Consider the following 18,547-nt stretch of genomic DNA (forward strand, 5'->3'; position numbering starts at 1 on the left):
TCTGACGATGTCGGACGCGCCGTTAGTTCTCGCATTGTTGTGTGTCAATATTTTGATCGCATGGCAGCCGCTGGCATGCCGTTTACCCGCGTTCCTGACCGCGCAGCTACACTTAGAGGGAAAGAAGCGCTGTTGTTCGCTTCGGATATTGACCTCTTGTGTTGCCTGTCGCGTATGTTGGTGGTACTGCGTGCGAGACGCGCTTATCCGTCGCTGACCATAAATGGAGCATTTGAATGCAGCATCATCTTGGCGATAAGGTATGCGGAACAGCTGTGAATCCCGTTGAGGCTGCGCTTGCTTGCTGCTCGCCGTTTCTCAGCCCGGGGTTTTTCTTGCACAACGCAACTGTTACCGGAGCAACCAGCCAGGTGCTGTAGTGCAGGCTGGCGCAGTGAGCCGCGCGCGCTCGGGGTAACCGCTGAAGCTGACGTGACTGGAGCCTGTCGAGAAAGCTGCGTGGTTACTGCTCGTACATCGACGCACTGCTAGAAAGCCTGGTGGTCGCATTGTCGCTGGTTAGCACCTTCCGCTGTCGTCGCAGGTGGGACGTTGTAAAGCTAGTCGTGCCTCGACGGCTGCTTGTCTAACAAGCAAACTCTGAGCGCGAAGTTGCCTCTCGGCGAGTGCCTCCTGTTGACGCTTGCCTCCGTCGCAGATGATGACCAGGCGGGGCGTCGTCGACGAGGATGATGACGAGACGACCAGCTCGAGTGAAGGCAGCAGCTCCTCCTCTGACAGCGAAAACGGCGAGGCTGCACCGAGCGCCCACAACGGCACGAAGGCCAGTGTGCCGCCCATTCGCAAGGATGGCATGGGTGAGCCGAACTTGTGCCTCTCTCTTTTTCCCCCGTCTGCGATCGAGGTGCGTTTGTTGACATATTGCTGCCGAGAACTGTGCTCCTTACTCTACCAACATCATTCGTGTGCGCATGTTTATGCAGAACAACCACACAGGCTTTTTTCCCATGCAAGGCACGTTCAGACTATGTGATGGGTATGCTTGCTAAAGCTTTAAAGTGGTCAAAATGTTTGAGGCTTGGGCAGGTTGGTACTCAACTTGGAAACACCACATAAGACGAAACAGATGAATACGGAGACAAACACTTGCGCAAGTGTTTTTCTTACTCTGTCATAAATGGTCTTTGTAATTCATTCTGCATGCTGTCTTTAATTCCAGTCAAATTTTCATATGCCATCAAAAGACAAAACTCAAAAAATATTCACGGATAACACTAATATATGTATATATATATTTTTTCGCAAACCAATTGCTCCCTTTTATCGAGATTTTGCCTGAAGGTTTTTTTATTTTACCCAAGATTGGAAACCAGAATGGCTTAATTATTTTGCATTGAAATCAATTTTTACCTATGGGGGTAGCATCTATTGGATTGTTTTTACCAGCCAAGACATTACAAAAGAAAGTCGATTTTGGCATCAAACAAAAAACAAGACAGTAAAGTATGTTCTTAGTGGGAAATTTGGTATGAATGAGTGAGCGGCTAGCACAGAAAAAGAATGTTTAGTGTCAATGACAGTGTTTCAGTGCTCTGTATTCACAGGACGTGTCATTATGTGCATGGTTAACCAACAATTCCGCTACAAGCACAGTCATTTCCCAGGCGGAATTCCTGTGGCTGCCAGAAATCAAAAGGGCTGTCCCTGTTTCTGTCATTTCATGTTTTAACAAGGTTGTGTTTTTAGTATCATGTTTTTTTTTTTTTCAAGGAAGTGCAGTAGATGACATAATGATAACACTGTCATGGTGTGCTTTTCCTTTCTGCAAGCCTTTTTATCTCTTGAGCGCAGGACCTGTTGTTTTTGCGCAAGTATGCGCAGCTAATCTTTGTTTCTAAAGATGATGCATGAGCAGGAAAAACAAAGAAGGCTTTTGCCTTCCAGCAATTCGAGACTGACTGATGCAGAACTGTTATTTTACAGCCTAATTTCGCTTTGCTGTTCCTTGCAGCTGTCTGTGAGCGATGTGGAACGGTGGGCGTGAAACACGCCTTCTACTCCAAGACGAAACGCTACTGCAGTGTCGTCTGCTCCCGAGGGCTTGTCAGGGCTGGTGGTGGAAAGGTCAGTGTCTTCTTTTCTCTTTGCTAATTAACTCGCTCATGCATGGGCCTGGGCCTGCTGACATGAGGCAAAGTTCACTGTGAAAAGTCCTGCCACCCGTGAAACTCTAAAAAGCTACTTTTATCCTCCAGTATGCAGCAGGCATCAACTGCGTTTTTTGTGAAGGAGGTCTGAATTCAGGCTTTCAGCCAAGCGTGGCATCGGAATAAAAAAAATGAAATCTTTTATTCCAGCGAGAAGCACAAAGTGAAGCTGAATTGGTAAAAATTCTCAAGTGGAGCCGCGACATTTGAATGCAAGACGTGGTTATGTGTACAGCACCTGCCAAACACGTTGCAGTGCTTGCGGCCCCATGAACGACTCCGGCGTTCATGCAAGGGGCGTGCTTCCATCGTAGTTTAAGTAAACATAGGGAGGAGAAATGAAAATTGAGAGATTTAAAAATTGTGCGAGTGCACAAAAATGACTGTGGCCATTTTGCAGATTTTAGTGCTTAGATCCACTTTCGATAATATGAAGTCCACGGGGATCGCAACAAATTTTGAATTAACTGAAAGTTTAATCGAACAAAAACCATAAGAATAGCATTTTTATACGTCCGCAATACATCTCCCTTCTTGATTGTGCTCAGAATCGGGACTGTCGGCGTCAATACGAGTGTAATACACGGGTGGCCCTGGCCTCCTTAAATTTTGAAGAGTGAAGCATCCACCACTCAAACTGCTCTGAGTACCTGAGAAGAGAGGGATGCGTACGTCGGCGCAAGTCTCAACTGACCTTCCTTTTTATCGATTGTGGGCTGTCTCAGTTGCAATGGCACCAACCTAGTGCAGAGCATGGCAATGTTTTGGGGCTTGAAATTTTTAATTTTCTCGAGAAATGACAGCCACCTCAATGCTTTTTATTTAAAATAACTTCCAAAGAACTGATATAATGGGTTTTGCCTCAGATTATTGAGTGATTTCTTCCATTGAATAGCGTGTAAAATTGCCGAGACTAGAACATAACTTCCAATTAAGCGACTTCGAATTATTGAGAGTTGACTGTACTTAGGTCCACTCGTTCTGTTGACAAAGCGCTCAGTGAAATCTGCTGTCCCGCCTCCTTACATTGTTCTAGACATCTTCGACGCAAAACTTGACCAAGCGCCCTGTCGCACCTGCCCAGCGAAGTGCTTCCCACCCCACCAAGCCCAAATATGGTGTGTATTTCCTCAACATGACCATCGATTTGATTTTATCACTTGAGTTGAGTGAACAGCACGGAACTTTGCTGGAATGTGGGAGAAAAGAAACGGTTAGAGTAACCCTTCATTTCATTCTCCTCGCATCAATTCTATATTGTTTAAAAAGAAAGATTTATGCAGTGGTGGCTGATTTTTCAGACCTTGAGATTGCTACACAAGTCTTAGAGTAATCAGGAAGTAAAAAAATTCCATTGATGTGCCACAGGAAATGTCTCACTTATTAGCTGACCTAAAATATTTGCGTCAGAAAAATGCGGAATGCAGTAACAGATAAATTGTGGTAGTACTGGTTTGTTGTATTAACTGGTGGAGCAAGCGTTCCTGCCAAAAATGTTATTGAACATTGTAAATTGTACTGCAACAATAAGTGCGCGTCCTCAGGGTGGTAGGCCACTAAAAAAAGTCAATTTTTTTTTAATCCAAAATTTTTGTTTTTATACTTTGACCCGCCGCGGTGGCTCAGTGGCTAAGGCATTGCGCTGCTGAGCACGAGGTCGCGCGTTCGATTCCCGGCCGCCGCGGCCGCTTTTCTGATGGAGGCGAAAAGCAAAAACGCCCGTGTGTACGAGATTTCTGCGCACGTTAAAAATACCCAGGTGGTCAAAATTACTCCGGAGCCCTCCACTACGGCACGCCTCATCGCCTGCGTTGCGTTGGCACGTTAAACCCCACAATCAATCAATCAATCGTTTTTATACTTTGATCATCCTGAAACACTCATAAACACTGTACGCACATACACACACAAAAAGCACGTTCCTGTCATGATTATTTAGTGAGTTACAGCGAGTTTTCTTGCTCTAACCCTGGTATTCAGAAACCAAAACTAAATTTTATTTGTTCTAGAAATAATAATTGTTCTTTTACACATTACTATTTCAAATATTTCTGGTTGTCTTTAGGCTGTATCGTTATTAACAGATATTTATATTCTTGTCTGCACAATCCTTATTTTTGTAAGATGTAAATGGGCCATAAGCTCAATAAATGTTCTTTATGTTGGTTGGGCATCGCTTTTCAACTTTGGCAGGGGCAGAAGTCACCATGTATTTTCTTTTCTATGTTTTTAAAATATCTCTAGGCATCCAGAAACAAGTAAAAATAATCTTTACGTTCCTATTATCATTCGTTTGGGAGTTGCAGGGAGTTTTCCAACATTTGCCCTCGTTTCACAAAACAAAACAAATGAATTTCCGAAATCCATTCTGTTTACATGACATATTGCCTATTTTCGAATTTTCTTATCGTATTTTGTCTGGAATGTATTAACACGTATTTTTGTGGTTTTCTGTGCATTTTTAGTTCTTATAAAACCTATAAAAGCCATAACAAGGATGACTGATGCTGAATGAACATTGTTCACCTTGATCTCACTGGTTTTCATTTCTGGCAACGAGTAAACTACAACGTTTATTTTGTTTTGTACTATTTAGGTAGTATCGTGAAACAGTCAGAAACAAGTTACTAGAATAATTATGCTCTTTATTGTGATTATCTTGTTTGTTCTAACTGGTTTTCTTGCTCTTGAACTGGCATTGCCAATCTGAAACGAAACTGCATCGGTTCTAGAAATCACTAACATTTGTACATATACAGATTTCTCTATATTTTTTATTTCCACAGAAGCCCAAGCTATAATCTTGGCGAGTTTTAGGCCTCTTGTTGTTTTCCCTATCTTTCTTGTGGTTTCAAACCTTTATTTACATTTTTCTCAAAACAAGATTTTGCAATAAGTCACGTATGCAAACCCTCATAATTTTTTTTTTTTCCAAATAAGTTATATGCAATGAAACTTAGCGTACTTGTTTCACACATACAGATCTGTGTACTATTTTGTATTTTAGAGCTCATTTTGCAAAAAACTGGTCGAAAGGGGCAATTTTTTCTAAAGTGAAAAAATTGCCCCTTTCGACCAGTTTTTTTATCATTACTTCCGTAATATTACTATTTTGCATGTATCCTAGTTCATTGCACAGGTGAGACCTTTAGGAAGATAAACACCAACGGTTTCTTCTATTGAAAATTTTTTTATTTAGCTATCATTTCTGGTGTCACTGGCCATTTTGACACATTTTTCGGCCAAAATTACCTTTTAAAAATGAACAATAACTCTTCTTTTGGATTTCAAAGAGCTGGTAAAGCTAAAGAAACCATGCTTATTCAAAAGAAAAACGAATTACAATCCTGGCTTGTGAGTTAAAGAAAATTTTTTGTGTCACCTACCACCATGAAACATTTCATTGATTGAACGTCTCATTTTCTTGCGCTCATGCTTTGCATGAAAGTGCATGCTTTGTGTGTGTAGAGTGCTTTACCCACTGTCAACCCTGATCAAGGAGCCATGTTTCTGTTGCTAGCGCTAAGAGCACCCGTTGCGGGACACCTTGCTACCGGCATACATTCCGTTCCTTTTTGGTGACCCTTCAGAGTTGGTGACTTCCTTTGACTGGAAGCCCTACCTTGTGAAGGCTGACTTCGTGGCAGCCCCCGTCTCCTGCTTCAAGCATGTGAGTGGCCACATTCATTCGCGGCATGTGGGAGCTAGCAGGACTTGCACTGCTTCTCTTGAGACTGTGGCAGGATTGAAGGCAGCCTCTCGACATTTCTTCTGTTCCTGCCATGCCCGTTACAGATTGAGTAAATCTTCTCTCAGCATGTCTAAAACCAACAACATGCCTGTTGCTGTCCTCTGGATTTTTTCACTGCTTAAAATGAATTGCCCCTGTCGGACTGGGCTCTGTAAATAATGACTCACACCAGTTAAACTCGTATTTCAGAGTAAACTAAGTAAAATAAACCATGGCACAGGTAGCTTTGTTTTTTATTTATTTGTTTATTTCGTTCTTATTTTCCGCTTGGGTTAATGGCTGCCCATGCAGTTATTCTGTAGCTAGACAGTGTAGGGTATCATTGCCAAAAGTCTTCTGTGTGCATTCATATACGTGCGTGCATTAACATGCATACACATGCATATTAGTGCATGCGTGTATGGACAGTATGCAAAACAGTACCATCCCTGTTGTTGAGAACTAGGGCACGGCCATCGGCCTGGCTCTATGCCACCTTATCATTGAACGCGCATTGCGCTTACTGAATGGGGGCTTTGCCATGAATGGGGGCATTGCCTTGTCTGCTTCAGGTTGCCTTTGCGGATTGCTGGGACAACGTGACTGTTGGCATGAAGGTAGAAGTGGAGAACCGAGATTGTGAAAACTTCAAGCACATCTTCACCAGCTTCTACTGGATTGCAACTGTGGTCAAAATAGCAGGTGAGAACAAACTTTGTTTCAACATCGAGGCATCACTGAAGGATTTTTGTGTGGTCACAGTTAGACACTTGCCTAATCACCCAATGTTGTTGCCACTGACAGTTTCAGCAGTGCCTAGCTTAGCTGCGGAAAAGAATGTAGGGAGCAGGTGCAGGCACATTACAATTGCTGTACACCGCAGCCATTCAAGTCAAGTTTCGTACTATGCCTGGGGAACTGGGGCTGCTGATTATTTTGCCCACCATTTGCTTCACCAGACTGCAAAGGTTAATTTCGAAGATCGCAGAGTCAATCTGTGGAGTTGTGCCTTGATGCTTTGTGGATTAGGACAATGATTGTGCCAACTGTCTGCAATCATCTTTCGAGGGAATGGGGGTTTCAAAGCATTCAGAGCAGTTAAGGTCCCTGTGACTGGGCTCTCTGAAGGGGTATAGACTTAGCAGTGAATATTTGGTGACCACTTTCAATAGAGGCACGAATAGTGGCTTCTGTTGCAATTCTCAACTTTATTATCAACTCCTTTCGTGCATACAAAACTTTGTTTTGGCCAAGATTGCCATTCTGGCAGGCTGTGGCACCCTTGGAGCTGCGTGCATTAGTTCGTGAACAGTGTCAGCACCTTGTTGCTGCTTTGTTGAGCTGCGCGTGTTAATTAAGTGGCATCACAAGTCTTGCCAAACATTGGAGACACTCGGCTATGTCATCCTGGTTTACGTACTGATGTCCATTTGCTGCACGCCACTCTCAGAGCTGTTCTGTCGGCACGATAAATGAGTTCAAACTAAAATATGTTGCATGTGCCACGGGCCGTTCATACTTGAGCCGGGGTGTTCTAAGTAAAGCAAGCAAACTTTATAGTAATATGAACTCCAAAAATTCATGTCAGTACCCCTTTATTGTGCAGAAATGCATTTTTTGCGATCACACACTCGAGGCAAAATGGGGACACAGACTCTTAATATTGTCTGCCTGCTCATATTTTGCAGTGCTGCTCAGATGCACCTGTCCCACATTGATTGGAAGTCTGTTGAGTGCCTTGCCGATTGCGATGCATTTTGACTGGGCGCACCTGCCCCAGAAGTGTGCTTTGTTGTAAACTTCCTTCCACCCCCTCCGTGCCAGGCTACATGGCGAGGCTCCGGTACGAGGGCTTTGGCATGGACGACTGCAAGGACTTCTGGGTGAACCTGTGCGTGGACCCCGTGTACCCAGTGGGCTGGTGTGCGTCGCAGGGAAAGCCGCTCATACCCCCAAGGAGTGAGTGCTCCGATCATCACAAGAACACCCCCGGTTGCTCCAGTCGAGAAGTGGCGCTTGCTACCACGAAGCTTTGGGATTACAGTCGTGCCCGCTTATAACAAACACATCGAAAAGCTGAAATTAGTTCGTTATATCCGCTTTTCGCTATATCTGGACACAAAATTTATGTATACCAATGGTAACAGGAAACGAAGATTTGTTATTATAGCCACTATTTCATTAAAACTGGGTTCGCTATAAACGGGCTATACTGTATATCTTGATGCCAGCTTGGTTTTCCTTGTGTTAGAGAGGGCACGGACTGTCTTTTCTTTCTTTTTTAACGCCCTTTGTGGCAGCTCAGTGGCTGTGGCGTTGTGCTGCCGAGCCCAAGGATGCGGATTCGGTCCCCGCTGTGGTGGCGGCTTTTCTGATGGCGGCAGAAAATTAAAATGCCCAGCCTAGGTGTAGCTTCAGCGCGTTGAGCACCATAATCAGAATTTTTCTTTTTTAACGTGCGGGGTGCGAAATAACCTTGTTTCCCTTGTTGCAGCAATTGAGCACAAGCACGGCGACTGGAAGCAGTTCCTGGTAAAGCGGCTGACGGGCGCCCGCACACTTCCAACAAACTTCCATGCCAAGGTATGACCTCAAAGCTGGGCTGGCCACGTCTTGACAAGCTTAGCACTTGGTTCAGCTCGCACCATTGGATTAGGTGGTGACGTTTCCTGCTTAGGAAGAGGTATTTGTAGGGCACCTGAAGGAGCACCGAAGAGTATAGGCAAGTTCACTTATACCAGTAGTTTAGAGTGCCATGAAATATGCCACTGGCAGCAGCAAGAGTGGCGTATTAGTGCAGAAAATGCTGAAAGTCTAGAAACGGAAATTGCCACCCTGTAAACTTTCCGCGTTACAATTTGTGGCATTGAAAATTGTGAACGGTGAGAAGGGGTTGCTGGAGCATGCTTAGGCATTTTTATGAAACAAACAGTGCGCTAAGTTTGGTTATCTAGGCCCTCGGTGGAGTTTTGCCACATTGTAGATTGCCATCATGGAGCAAAGAAAGCTTAGGAGAGGCCCTGATGTCACCTCTTCTGAAGTTGGAAACGGCATTTTATGAGGCCTCCCTTTTTGCTTGTATGTTGTGTGCATAAGCGCTACCTTGTCCACATTTGCTGGTGCCACTGTCGTCCGCTCCATCTGCCCCGGCAGACCGTTGGGTATTGGTTGGGCCATGACTTCCTCCACACTTCTCCTAATACACTGGTGGCTAGAGGGGTCTCTCCTAAGCCTTTTCTTCACTCCATAAGTGCTAATAACATAAGAAATTTGCAAACCAAGTAATGCTCTGCTGTTTTACCAGGCACTTTGCCACAATCAGTGGTAGCTCAGTGGTGCGGGCTTCGTTAACTGTCATCTTTCTGGCCTCTTCCTCCTCCTCCTCCTCCTCCTCCTCCTCCTCCTCCTCCTCCTCCTCCTCCTCCTCCTCCCCATGTAGGTGCGCGAGTGCATCCGGGGCCAGTTCCCCGTGGGCCTGCGGCTGGAGGTGGTGGACAAGAAGCGCATCTCGTCGGTGCGGGTGGCCAGGGTGACCCACGGGGTGGGCGGCCGCATCCACATCGTGTACGAGGGCCTCGAGGACGACGGCTTCTGGTGCCACGAGCGCTCACCCCTCATCCACCCCATCGGGTGGGCACAGGTCATCGGGCACGACCTCAGGGCCTCGCCAGGTCGGTTAGTTCTCTGGAAACGTGGCCAGCGAGCCGGATCTCGCGTCATGTTACTAACAGCCCCGTAAACGCTGCCGTCTGTTATCTGAAAAGGTGGCAAGTGGGTCTTTTCTGATGCTTCTTCCAGTCCTGAAGCCATGTTATTGACAGCTCTGTAAATGCTGCCGCATTAAAAAAGCATATGAAGCGTGGGCATCAGAATTGGCGACGGTTTAATGGGACACTAAAGTAAATTTGTCAAGCTCCTGTTTTTGCTTGCACTGCATCAAATAGCTCAAATAAACACACTTTTCATAGTTTATCCGTTTGATAAGGCGGTATTTATTTTATGAAGCCTGAACGAAGAAAAACTACCATGCGTGGTTGACGGTGACTGCAGCGACTACCATCAGTGACGTCAATACAAGGTGCTATGGAATTGGACGATGTTTACAATTAGAATTCAAACCAGTTTCGGTTTTGGTTCTATGAAACAGCATGCTTGGTATCCGACGTTATCATTGGATGGGCATTCTCGATATCTCAGTAATCGGCATACCGCGCTTCTGCCATGTTGTCAGCTGTAAAATGTGTCAGATAAGCCTACCAGCGCGGCTTGGAATTGTAACAATCACTAGCCGAGGCGTACACAGTGGATGAACTCCCTCCGCGTCACCGCAGACGCTCAAATGTGATGCGCTTTCCCCCGCCTTTGGAGCTTGCCTGGCTCGTGCCTGTATGGTAAAAGGCGTGTTCGTACCGGGCCAAGGGTTGGCCGATTTGGGACTGTGCCCACAAGCAGTCTGTGCTTATGGCATTACGCCAACAAGTACTCGCCAACGCATCAATGTCAGTCTGCATGCATTTTGTGAACTCATTCGTGGAGCAATGGGCTTTACAGTGCAAAAATATTGAATTCAGTATAGAAAACAAAATTGCCCCCCCAATAGATAAATCAACTTCAGAAAAAAAAAAAAACACTATTGGGGATTCAAACTTGCGACTTGCAAAAGAGTATACCTAGTGCTCCAGACCACTCTGCCATAAGCCAGCGATGGCAGGGATGGAAATATAAAATATATAATCTACAGTCAGTTTACATTTTTATTTAGTTTTAGCATTTCAAGCAGCCTAGATGGCTATTTCTTTTATAGTGCCCGTGCAGTAAGCGTCCCCCAAATTCCCACAATATCGCATGCCGAGCGACTGGATTCCTTTGATGGAAAAGCATTCGCAGATGTGTGGTTGTGCTGCTGACCGCTGTGCTAGTTCACCCAGCGCAAAAAGTGCTTTCCGCACCCTGGTTTTACTCTGTACGATAAAAGTTCGGTTGATTTTAATTCCTTAGTACCTACATTAACTTTGCTGCCCCTTCTCTCGCCTTCAATTGGCCGATTTTTCTACTAGCGTAACAGTCAGCAAAGCGCCTCATGTGCACTTGTGTCGAGTGACTTGGACTTAAGCTTATTACAGTCTGCAAACTAACCAGCTAAAAACACATTCTTCCTGGGACAAACGTGCTGTGGTTTAGTTTCAACTGAGTAAACGAATTGCGATGACCCGCCAGCCGACTAAACGCTGGGCTAACTGTTTCTGTTGGAGGATCGGCGAGCCGTGCAATAGTGTGCAGTCAAGCCTAGCCATCTTGTTTTGACGTCATACGAAACATCATAGAAATTGGCAAGGTAAATGCAAAGCGGAGGACAGCATTATCGGATTGATTTTTCTACTGAATAAAGTCACGTAAACACAGCGAGAGTGTGCGAAACATGGCCTAGAGACTCTAGGCTACAGTTTGCGCTAATAATCCCCAACGTTTACAAATCACCTCAGTGTCCCTTTGACAGACAGTCCTGGGGACCGTTGAAGCAAATTAATGCCGGTTTTCTGACTAATGCTTGTCGAACCTTATTGTAACGAATCTTATTGGTAGTCCTTTAAGAAACAGTTCGGTAGTTTTTTCTTGCGTATTGTTAGTTAGGCCCATACGGCTAAGATCTTGCATGCTAGCCCACAAGAGCCGTGAAGTAGGCTTGCAGCATTGTTACTATTGCAAGCTACGATAAGCGCAGTAGTAGATAATGCCTTAGTTTATAAACTATATGTAAAACAAAACTGACCTCTCTTTTCTCTGGGAAATAAATTTGTCAGTCCTTTTCTCAGTGTGGTCTCATTTTATGAAGCATTTGTCGTCAACTTTGTAGAGTCTTGTCTAAACTGTATTGTATTTTTCTGAAACTTGCAGCAGTAGGAGGGCTAGGTAATCTTGGACAATTAGCCTTCACTAACTAGGTGGGCCACAATTCCGACTAGGCCGGCTCGCTGCGATGCTTTAGGTAAACTTGTGGCACAAAATGCGCAGATGTCGCTCTGTGAAGTTAGCCCGGGTGTAACTTTGGCACGTTAAGCACCACACTCGGTTATCAAGCAGTCAGCGAAATTGCAGTCCGGCATTCACTGCAGATGCACTTACAAGTGTCCGCCTAAATTGCACACTTGCAGAGTATGCCAAGTCATCGCTTGAGAAAGCGCTCCTAAGGCGGTGTGAGCCCCTGGAGGCAACCTGGGACATGTTTCCCCCCGTGAGTGTTTATCTCTTGTTTGCAATGTTGTTGCATGTCATTGTCAGCTACCGAAGTCTTTCTCTGTTTTTCAGTTTTGTAATTTAACTACATGGCAGACCCCGGTGATCTAAAAACATAGTGAAAAGCACGAAAAAGTTAACAGAGGGGTGTCTCATATCTTGTTGTGCAACGCTTGCTTTGAATGAGTTTATTGAGCCGTGAAGGCAAGAAATTTGATTAGTCTGATGGTTATTACCTGAAAAAGCAGCAGCATGAGCAGCCCAGAGCTTAGTGCCTGCCAATGCAAAGCAAAGGCAGCCACCCATGGAAGCTGAGGGCTGCGACGTGAAGCCCTCGGGGCAACACCCTGAAGGACATTCTCCTACAACCAGAGAATTTTCCCTCGATTGAGAGCAGTGCCGTTCTGTGGTACTAGACGGGACACTGCAGACGCAGGAGATGTGTTGTTCAGCCTTGATGGGAGTCTGCCCGTGCCCTTGTCTGCCCGCAGGTGCACACGCCGCAGTGCGAGCTCAAGTTCTGCGAGGGCATGAAGCTGGAGGCGATCGACCCGCTGAACCTGTCCACCATCTGCGTGGCCACGGTGACCAGGGTGCTGCGCAACAACTACCTCATGATCGGCATCGACGGCATGATGGCCGCCAATGGCTCGGACTGGTTCTGCTACCACGCCTCCTCCCCCTGCATCTTCCCCGTGGGCTTCTGCGAGCTCAACGGCATCGAGCTCACCCCGCCCAGAGGTGGGGTGGGAGGACAGTCAGATGCTTTGCGGGACTTCTCCCTATTATACACCTGAGGTTCCGTGCGTTTTTGTTGCCTTGCAGCAAAGACAACTTTATTGCGAATGATCAGGAGAAAACAGCTGTACCTCTTGTTTTATCAAAACACTTGCTAACAAAGCAGTGATATGATAATTGATCACTAAGGTGATGCTGATGCTACACTGAGTTTCATTTACTTGTCATTATTAGTGCACGGTGAAGTTCTAAACGTTGCAGAATTTATTTGTTGTCAATACACAGGCTTTTATGAGAGTGAAACGGACAGCTCTATGTTTGCCCGCAAGGATACAGCTCTAGTTTTTCCAAGCATCTTGAAGTAATCACAAACCCATAGTCAGTGCGATTATGAAGTAATGATAAAAATAAACGTGTACATTCTCTAATGATGTGTGGGATATGTATTTTATACAACTTCACTGGTCATCCTTCTTCACAGAGTGGAGTGGCTTCTGACGGATTGAGCAACTTACCACTCGGTGTTCGCTTCAATTTGAGTATCAGTTATTGAGAGCATAGAATGTTCAGCGTTACTGCTAAAATTTTGAACCTGCCGCTTTATTCAAGGGACACTACAGAGAGATAACTATTGTTCAGTTAATCAATAAGGCATGCCGGCCAGGTTCTGTTTTTCTTTTTTTTTTTCCCATCATATTACATGCATATTGTAATGTGAGAAGTGCCTTTTGAACTTGATAGCATTAGCTGCGACAACATACTCACGAATCCGTTGGTCACAATTTAGCAGATCATAGGTAGGTTTCAGCCTCTACTAATTGTCTGTGAACATACAGGGGACCACTGTTAACCATAGAATTGGCAAATGCTAAGATTTGAAGGCTGAGGTAGCATCGCACCACATTGCAGACCTGTACGGCAAGGTGACCATTAAGGTGGCGCGGCGTGTCCTTTTTCTCAGAGCTTTAAAGAGGATCCAGGTTTTTAGGCTCCCACTTCACCCTAACATTATTGAATACAGATGTTTAACCATGCAATGTAGCCAGAAGTAAGTATTACATATTGTGGGCCAGAAGAACACAAACGTTTTTTGAAAACTGACCACACTTGGGTCGTATAAGTATTGAATGACTGAAAGTGTAACAACCCACCAAAAACCCTTCATAACCGCCAGGTGGCGCAGCCACACGTCACTATTGGTTGCTGTTGCCTCCAAAAACAGCGGCCACAGCCACAGTACACAACAATAAGGGTTCTACAAAATTACTTCATTGTTCTATCATTACCATTACTACCTTTAAAACAGCACGGTAGAACTTTGAAGCAGTGCTGCGTTCCCCACACTTTGCACTCGTGCACACCGTCTGAATGGCGCTGTGTTAGCCGAAGGAGAAGAACACCCTCTATGGTAGGTTAAAACCTGCCAATCACTTTGCAAGAAAGTGGGCAGTGAAGTGCAAGCATCAGTCTCAAGATCATTGTCGGGCCCCCGAGTGCAGTGATGGTGTGCTGGGTCAGTAGTGGCTTGTGTTGCGTGGCTGCAGAACTGTTTGGTTTGAGGCCTTTGACTCTGTTCGGTGGCTGCCCCTTTTGACATGCTGGGTTAAAAAGAAAGACAACCATGGGAGGTACTCCTCTGCCACCTGAAGTGGGGTGTACTGATGGACTTTGGATTGGTCACCTGTAGGCAGTTTATCTACTGCCTTGCCCTCTCGTGCACTAGGAATTTTCTCTTTTGTAGAAAATACCTTGCTGGGGGGAAAGAGGAGGCAGACGCACCTGACCACATCCAGTTGTCTCCGCTTGCAGGTCACAAAGGAGAGTTCCGATGGTTTGACTACCTTCGGCAAACAAAATCTGTCGCAGCACCAGTGTCCCTTTTCAAAAAGGTAGGTGCCTGGTTGCCCATTTTTGGGGGGGAAATGAAAGTAGTGTTCAAGGTGTCAGAGGGGAGTGCCTTTGGAGCTGTCGATGAGGAGGAGAGTTGCACGGGGGTCCCGCATCCTGTCGAGCCTTTGATGCGCATGCGCAGCCAGTAAGACTGTTGGCGGCTGTGCAGGACATCCCGAAGCACGGCTTCCAGGAGGGCATGCACGCGGAGGCGGTGGACCTGATGGAGCCGCGGCTGATCTGCGTGGGCCGGGTGACCAAGGTGGTGGGGCGGCTGCTGCGGGTGCACTTTGACGGCTGGGAGGACAGCTACGACCAGTGGTGCGACTGCGAGAGCCCCGACCTCTTCCCCGTTGGCTGGTGCCAGACCGTCCAGTACCCGCTCGAGCCGCCCCGGCAGCAGCAGCAGGGTATTATGCCCTCCGTGCTCTCTGCCGCCGCTCTGGTAGTGGTGGGAAATGGACGCGGCTCCCCCTCCCAGGCAGGGCTCGTTGCCTCGGGCAGGAGACTGATGCTTGACAACGTAACAATATTCTGACATCGTAACTTTAACCAACCGTGCCAAGCCCAAGTAGGGACTCGAAAGGAAATTTTGTCGTCTGCACAAACACCAGGAAAGGATGTAACAAAGCCCCCCCCAGCCCCCGTGACTGATACCCCTAGTGCATGTAAGCAATCATCTGAGGTGGAAAAGAAAAAAGGGCAACACACATGTGCAGCCACTACTGGGCTCCTTCCCATCTAATGTTTCTATGTGTACACATGTTGTACAAGACCACACGAGGCGACTAGCCAGGAACTAGGCTATAAACCTTACCTTTCCAGTAAAACACGTAGGTAACTATGTAACTAAATTTCTTTTTTATTCACAACATTCTAGTGACTCCCTACTCACCATCGGAGCTGTCCTCTTCACTGAAGTCGCTTGCGGCTTCATGTTCGTTGTCTGCCAACAGCGCATCGTCTTCCGTGCCGTCAAGGCACTCCAAAACATTATTCACACCGGGAAACTGGTTTGAGCGATGAACCCTGTTCATTGCTCAAACCTCGTTTTCTCCAGTAGCGGACATGCTGGGTGAACACTAAAGTTCCGCCTAGCCGTGCGGTTTCCATTAACTTAAACGCTTGTTCCGTGGCCTTTAGTTTAAAACCAGCTGTGTAGCTCATGTACTGGTCCATCGTATGCCAGGCACCAGGAGCACAAAAAAAGGTCGGAACACAGCTCAACAAAACTATGTAGCATAATGGCGAAATCGCAGAACAGCACAGAGCGGGGAAGAAGTGTGGAGTACGTTTGGTGCCTTGTTACTATGCCACAGCACTTCCATGGTGCTATGCACAAGACGGTTTTCGTATTCAGCAGGTGGCGCTCTGCAAGTGCTCCATTTTTTAATTTAGAACCATAGCATTTGCGCTTGCATCTATGGCTACTGTTGAAATTATTTTATGTTAAGATGACATGATGATGATGGTGCACGGGGGCCAAATGTCATCTATCGAATGCTACGTAAGATATGCTGCGCACTGAGTTGGAGGGATGTAGCCAATTTCGAGTGGTGTCAGCAGTGATGATAGCTACCACAATGACAACTTACTCGCCGTTTTGCGACGGAACTGGCTTTGGCAGTCTCACCACCATTCAGCAATAGGGTGGTATGCGCATTGCACTGCTGCGTTTAAGTTGAAGACAATTGACTCTGCTCTAAAGCACAGCAACTGTGCTGCCGACTAGCACTTCAGAATTTACGAGATTCACCTCCAGTTCTGGAGATGCCAGAGTGACAAGTTGAAGGCTGGGCCTTCCATGGGCTGAAGACCGGGAAGTTTCCACGCGTTAAAGAGGTGTTGCTTAGCTATATGAAGGATTGTCAAGAGCTTCAATAAGACGAGGATTTCAAACTCATTTGACGCCACCTAAAATGACTTTCTCTGGGGGCTTAAAGACGGAAGTCAGCTATGACAGTGTGGACCTTGACGGGGCGATCAAAGTATGGGTTTGAACCCTGCATGAGCTTGTGTTCACCATGAAATAAATGGGGACGGTGCAATTCTTGTACATAATGAATTTGTATGTTTATTACAGTGGTAAGCCTTGCTAAAAATTGATTTCCTCCTTACGGTACCCGTCTCACAAATTCCAACATGCAATGTATTTTTCTTCTTTTTCCTGTACCGTAAAATTTTTTCTTAGAATTTTACCCCATGCTGTAATCACATCCCCAACTTTGCATAAATATTTCTGGAAAATATGTGTGATCATTGTGCAAGTAAATACGGAATTAACCCTCTGTGGTCCGTTGTCGGACCATGCCCGACTTGGCCGTTCAAGGTTAAATTTCACGGTTTTTATCGCAAGTGGGTTAGAGGTCTGGCCCTTCCGGTCCGGATCTTTTGCCTACTTTTTGGACTGGAACGGCCAGAAAGTGGGTAAAAGATCCAGACCGGAAAGGGTTACAAGTGAAATTAAAGCTGGTAAGACCATTAGCACAGGTCCAGTCTTAGCATGAGTGGAAAATCAGTGCCCCCCTCTCTTTTCTTTTTTTTTTTTTAGCTCAGTTTACCATTTCCGAGGGCAGCATTCTTCCACTTCTGAGGGCAGCATTCTGCATAAATTTAGCGTATTTCCTTCAACCTTTATTCGCTATACTCGGCAAATGTTCCTGGACAGATTTGGGCTTCAGTTACCCTAAGGTTCAGTACATCTCAAGGCAAAAGGAAGAGGTAGTGAACTAGATGTATAGTAACCATAGTTGAAGAAATAGCTTGCAGTGGTTGCTCGGGGAATTGAGGGTGACTTCTCGCTCTTGGAGTGTGATGAAAGCCTGCTCCAGTGTGGTGCCGTCTGAAGCAGTGGTCATGTAGAGACATGTTTGCAATGCACAAAGCTGTGGACGGGCAATTTTTGCATGGCCTGTAGTACGGGGCCACTGCCTCAGTTTAAATCTACTTCAACTGCCACCTGGCCACAATGACCTGTGCAGTTGTCTCCAGTTTTTCACTTGTGCTGTTTCACGGTGTGGCTGTGGCGCTCTTTGCAGACGCCAGTTTCCTGAAGAAGAAGAAGAAGTACCAGAGCTACAAGGGCCCCCGTAGAAGTGAGTTTCGAACTCAAGAAGCGACCCAAAGTTAGTCAAGCAAGCATTTCCATCCCTAACACAGACTAACGGCACCGACTACCACCGTATGCACGGCATGTGCCTCCTCCTCTTGTCTCTCTGCACCCACCTCTCTCTCTTTCCCGTGTTGCACTAATGTGACCTAACTGGCGTAACACTGGCACTGTCAAATCTCGTTGCAGTGGCTGGGGCTACTTCCCCACACCGTTGTTTTGCCTCTCACGCCGTTCGTTTTGCACTCGCTACTGCAACACCCTGTAAGCCCAGCGATGGCCCCGTGTGCACACCACCACCTGCACCCAGCATTCTTTCCTGCACTTGTGGGGCTGAGCTCTGTAGGCTGTCAAGGAAAGGGGCGACGGGCCAAAAACAAGATGCTGGAAACGTGCTACCGAAAGCACTGGTACACCCAAAAAGAAAACACAATCTGCCAGGTTACACATATAAAAATTCCCCGAGTTTTCACTTGAATTGGGTAACAAAGTGCAAGTGAGTAGTTGTGTCACTTCTTGTGAGCACACTACAGAATACGTGTGCTTGAATTCCTTGTTGGGGTTAGGAAGGTTCTTGCCAGTTGGCCAGCATTCATTTGCAGCCTTGTCTGGCGAGCATGGGACTACGCTGCTGTTTGTGCTTAAGGCTAGCTGGCTGTTAGGATGAGCCATGAGTAA

At 46.2% G+C, this 18,547-nt stretch overlaps 1 protein-coding gene across 4 annotated transcripts in view; it reads left to right on the top strand.

Moving 5' to 3' along the window:
- Positions 1–51: 51 nt before the first annotated feature.
- LOC144173951 (MBT domain-containing protein 1-like) overlaps positions 52–18,547 on the top strand; it is a 33,594-nt gene continuing 15,098 nt past the window's right edge. For 2 of the 4 annotated variants that reach the window (XM_077702320.1, XM_077702322.1), the window contains exons 1-14: positions 53–260; positions 659–818; positions 1,973–2,085; positions 3,205–3,286; positions 5,759–5,838; positions 6,471–6,600; positions 7,723–7,857; positions 8,393–8,481; positions 9,338–9,569; positions 12,051–12,130; positions 12,624–12,873; positions 14,680–14,759; positions 14,930–15,170; positions 17,799–17,885. In XM_077702320.1, the coding sequence (XP_077558446.1) occupies positions 237–260; positions 659–818; positions 1,973–2,085; positions 3,205–3,286; positions 5,759–5,838; positions 6,471–6,600; positions 7,723–7,857; positions 8,393–8,481; positions 9,338–9,569; positions 12,051–12,130; positions 12,624–12,873; positions 14,680–14,759; positions 14,930–15,170; positions 17,799–17,885 (1,783 nt within the window). In that variant the 5' untranslated portion in view covers positions 53–236. Of the gene's footprint in view, positions 261–658; positions 819–1,972; positions 2,086–3,204; positions 3,287–5,758; positions 5,839–6,470; positions 6,601–7,722; positions 7,858–8,392; positions 8,482–9,337; positions 9,570–12,050; positions 12,131–12,623; positions 12,874–14,679; positions 14,760–14,929; positions 15,171–17,798; positions 17,886–18,547 lie in introns of all 4 variants that reach the window. The other 2 variants (XM_077702321.1, XM_077702323.1) reach the window with 2 other exon arrangements.

Source organism: Haemaphysalis longicornis, unplaced genomic scaffold (assembly GCF_048455015.1).
Source record: "Haemaphysalis longicornis isolate Haplotype H1 unplaced genomic scaffold, Haemaphysalis longicornis Haplotype H1 scaffold_3, whole genome shotgun sequence".
In the NCBI taxonomy this organism is placed as follows: Eukaryota; Metazoa; Arthropoda; class Arachnida; order Ixodida; family Ixodidae; genus Haemaphysalis; species Haemaphysalis longicornis.